This window comes from Denticeps clupeoides, chromosome 20, assembly GCF_900700375.1.
Source record: "Denticeps clupeoides chromosome 20, fDenClu1.1, whole genome shotgun sequence".
Taxonomy (NCBI): Eukaryota; Metazoa; Chordata; class Actinopteri; order Clupeiformes; family Denticipitidae; genus Denticeps; species Denticeps clupeoides.
In genome coordinates, this window is record NC_041726.1 from 14,817,706 (window position 1) to 14,821,813 (window position 4,108).

Consider the following 4,108-nt stretch of genomic DNA (forward strand, 5'->3'; position numbering starts at 1 on the left):
CCCTTGAACACTGGAAAAGCACTTCAGTTTGTGAAAAACAATATTTTCACTGCATCTTCTGGAAGCAGATACAAAGAAAAAGTTCCACAAATACTGGTTTTAGTAAGCAGTGGCAGATCCAAGGATACCATTGATGAACCACTATCTGCTCTAAAAGACATTGGCGTGCAGATTTTTCCAGTAGGAACAAGACTCTCTGACAAAAGAGAACTGCAAAACATTTCATTTGACTCAAGTTTTACACTAGCTGTGTCTGAACTGAATGACCTTCCACTTATACAGGAGCAGCTTCTCTCTGCAATAAATACTGTAACAATGGAAAGAAAAACACAAACAGTAATAGGTAAGAAAAAAAAACAACATATTTATTCCAATAAACATTCAAAGTTTATTTGAAAAATATTCCATCTTAAATTCTGGACCAAAATAATTCAAGATTTATAAAGCTGGTTGCGTACATTCAGTTTTGAATTTTGCATACATTCTGATTAACTGATCAGAAAAGACATGTAAAAAAAAAAAAGAATAGGATTTTTGTTGAAATTATTATTTTTTATGATAAGGAAAAATATGAAGTTATGTTTCTTAATAATGATAAGGTTCCAAGACAATGTGCTAAAGCAAAATGTATTTTAAACAACATAATTTTCTCTCCAGTCCCAGTAAAAACATCTAAAAAGGATGTTGTGTTCCTGCTTGATGGCACTGATGGAACCCGGAATGGATTCCCAGCCATGAAAGATTTCGTTCAACGACTAGTGGAAAAGCTTAACATCACTGCGAACAAAGACCGTGTGTCTGTGGTCCAGTACAGTAGAGAACCAGAGGTTCATTTCTATCTGAACACGTACGAAAGGAAACAAGATATTGTTGACACGGTGAGAGGTCTGAGACACAAAGGGGGAAGACCTCTCAACACTGGAGCGGCTCTCCAGTATGTGAGAGACAACGTCTTCACCCCTTCCTCTGGTTCTCGGCGCCTGGATGGCGTGCCACAAATGTTGATCCTGCTCAGTGGTGGAAGGTCTTTTGACAACGTGTACACACCAGCTTCTTCTCTGAAGGAGCTTGGAGTTCAAATCTTTGCAATCGGAACAAGAAGTGCTGATAGCACAGAACTGCAGAGAATTTCGAAAGATCCCAGTTCTGCAGTCTCAGTTTCCGAATTCACAGATCTCCCCAATGTTCAGCAGCAGCTTTTAGCTGCAGTTGAGTCAGTTGCAGTCCCCAGCAAACCAGAGACCCCAACTGTTCTTGGTATGTCTGTCTGTTTTATTTCTGCTGCTTCAATCTAGTCTTAAAGAAAGGGTTAACGGAAATTGTAGAGGCGCATTCTGCTGCTTCAATCTAGTCTTAAAGAAAGGGTTAACGGAAATTATAGAGGTGCATTAAAACAGCTTAGTAAGCAAGTTTGTTCCGTTAGTTGCGTATTACCTGCAAAGTAAACCCAGTTGACCCTATCAGTACAATGTTCTTTGGGTGTCTTTCCACATTAGATTGTGAGACTGACAGCAGATACATTACCTTTGTGTGTGAGATGTTTTTCGTCATGATGTGATGTTTGTTTGCCAAGAGGTTTTTTGGTCAAAATGGCATTGATTTAAACGCTATTGTTTTCATTCCCAGTACCAGTTTCCACCGCTAGAAAAGATGTTGTCTTCCTACTTGATGGTTCAGATGGAACCAGGAATGGATTTCCATCAATGAAGGATTTTGTTCAAAGAGTAGTGGAGAAGCTTAATGTAATTGATGACAAAGACCGAGTGGCTGTGGTCCAGTACAGTAGGGAGCCAGAGGTTCATTTCTATTTGAACACGTATGAACGAAAACAAGATGTCCTTGACACGGTCAAGGCTTGACACACAAAGGAGGAAGACCTCTCAACACCGGAGCAGCTCTCCAGTATGTGAGAGACAACGTCTTTACTCCGTCCTCTGGCTCTAGGCGCCTGGATGGCGTGCCACAAATGTTGATCCTGCTCAGTGGTGGAAGGTCCTTTGACAACGTGTACACTCCAGCTACTTCTCTGAGAGACCTTGGAGTGCAGATATTTACAATTGGATCAAGAAATGCAGACAGCACTGAGTTGCAAAGAATTTCCAAGGACCCCAGCTCTGCCATCGCAGTTTCTGAATTCACTGATCTGCCCAACGTTCAGCAGCAACTGTTGGTTTGGCTGGTTTTACCACCAGACCGGAGACACCTACTGTTCTGGGTATGTTATTACGTATGCCATGTTCCATGCGTCGCTTTAGTTGTCCAGGATTAAGCAGTGGTATTTCCATAAAAATTGAGACATTTAAAGCAAACTACTGTTAATGTACCTTCCTAGCCAGCCATGCGCCAGTTATCTCATTGCGTGAATGTGCTTGGTCTAGTCTGAGCTTCAATTTAACCAAGCAAATGTTTCTGGAAACAGTAGTACTAAGAGTCACGTTTTCTTGCAAATCATGTTAGTCCTTGTCATATTTGCTTGAAAATTTAATTAGACGATGTGCTTACTCAAGCCTTCTTAAATAAAACGACATCACTTCCTCTTCAGTGCCAGTTGCCACGGCTAAAAAGGATGTTGTGTTCCTGCTTGATGGCACTGATGGAACCCAGAATGGATTCCCAGCCATGAAGGATTTCATTCAACGACTAGTGGAAAAGCTTAACATCACTGCGAACAAAGACCGTGTGTCTGTGGTCCAGTACAGTAGAGAACCAGAGGTTCATTTCTATCTGAACACGTACGAAAGGAAACAAGATATTGTTGACACGGTGAGAGGTCTGAGACACAAAGGGGGAAGACCTCTCAACACTGGAGCGGCTCTCCAGTATGTGAGAGACAACGTCTTCACCCTTCCTCTGGTTCTCGGCGTCTGGATGGCGTGCCACAAATGTTGATCCTGCTCAGTGGTGGAAGGTCTTTGACAACGTGTACACACCAGCTTCTTCTCTGAAGGAGCTTGGAGTTCAAATCTTTGCAATCGGAACAAGAAGTGCTGATAGCACAGAACTGCAGAGAATTTCGAAAGATCCCAGTTCTGCAGTCTCAGTTTCCGAATTCACAGATCTCCCCAATGTTCAGCAGCAGCTTTTAGCTGCAGTTGAGTCAGTTGCAGTCCCCAGCAAACCAGAGACCCCAACTGTTCTTGGTATGTCTGTCTGTTTTATTTCTGCTGCTTCAATCTAGTCTTAAAGAAAGGGTTAACGGAAATTGTAGAGGCGCATTTCTGCTGCTTCAATCTAGTCTTAAAGAAAGGGTTAACGGAAATTGTAGAGGCGCATTTAAAACAGCTTAGTAAGCAAGTTTGTTCCGTTAGTTGCGTATTACCTGCAAACTAAACCCAGTTGACCCTATCAGTACAATGTTCTTTGGGTGTCTTTCCACATTAGATTGTGAGAATGACAGCAGATACATTACCTTTGTGTGTGAGATGTTTTTCGTCATGATGTGATGTTTGTTTGCCAAAGAGGTTTTTGGTCAAAATGGCATTGATTTAAACGCTATTGTTTTCATTCCCAGTACCAGTTTCCACCGCTAGAAAGATGTTGTCTTCCTACTTGATGGTTCAGATGGAACCAGGAATGGATTTCCATCAATGAAGGATTTTGTTCAAAGAGTAGTGGAGAAGCTTAATGTAATTGATGACAAAGACCGAGTGGCTGTGGTCCAGTACAGTAGGGAGCCAGAGGTTCATTTCTATTTGAACACGTATGAACGAAAACAAGATGTCCTTGACACGGTCAAAGGCTTGACACACAAAGGAGGAAGACCTCTCAACACCGGAGCAGCTCTCCAGTATGTGAGAGACAACGTCTTTACTCCGTCCTCTGGCTTTAGGCGCATGGATGGCGTGCCACAAATGTTGATCCTGCTCAGTGGTGGAAGGTCCTTTGACAACGTGTACACACCAGCTACTTCTCTGAGAGACCTTGGAGTGCAGATATTTACAATTGGATCAAGAAATGCAGACAGCACTGAGTTGCAAAGAATTTCCAAGGACCCCAGCTCTGCCATCGCAGTTTCTGAATTCACTGATCTGCCCAACGTTCAGCAGCAACTGTTGGTTTTGGCTGGTTTTACCACCAGACCGGAGACACCTACTGTTCTGGGTATTAT

The 4,108-nt window shown here is 42.4% G+C and overlaps 1 protein-coding gene across 1 annotated transcript; it reads left to right on the plus strand.

Moving 5' to 3' along the window:
• The first annotated feature begins 734 nt into the window (after window positions 1–734).
• LOC114770630 (collagen alpha-3(VI) chain-like) lies at window positions 735–3,591 on the plus strand. Its single transcript, XM_028964673.1, has 4 exons — window positions 735–1,257; window positions 1,627–1,835; window positions 2,909–3,140; window positions 3,512–3,591. The coding sequence occupies exons 1-4, from the start codon at window positions 735–737 to the stop codon at window positions 3,589–3,591; spliced, it is 1,044 nt and encodes a 347-aa protein (XP_028820506.1).
• The last annotated feature ends 517 nt before the right edge of the window (window positions 3,592–4,108 follow it).

Excerpts from the sequence above, each read along its gene's own strand:
- LOC114770630 (XM_028964673.1), top strand. The coding sequence starts at position 735 with ATGAAAGATTTCGTTCAACGACTAGTGGAAAAGCTTAACATCACTGCG. Across the intron at positions 1,258-1,626 it reads AGAGACCCCAACTGTTCTTG|TACCAGTTTCCACCGCTAGA; the intron begins GTATGTCTGTCT and ends TTTCATTCCCAG. Across the intron at positions 3,141-3,511 it reads AGAGACCCCAACTGTTCTTG|TACCAGTTTCCACCGCTAGA; the intron begins GTATGTCTGTCT and ends TTTCATTCCCAG.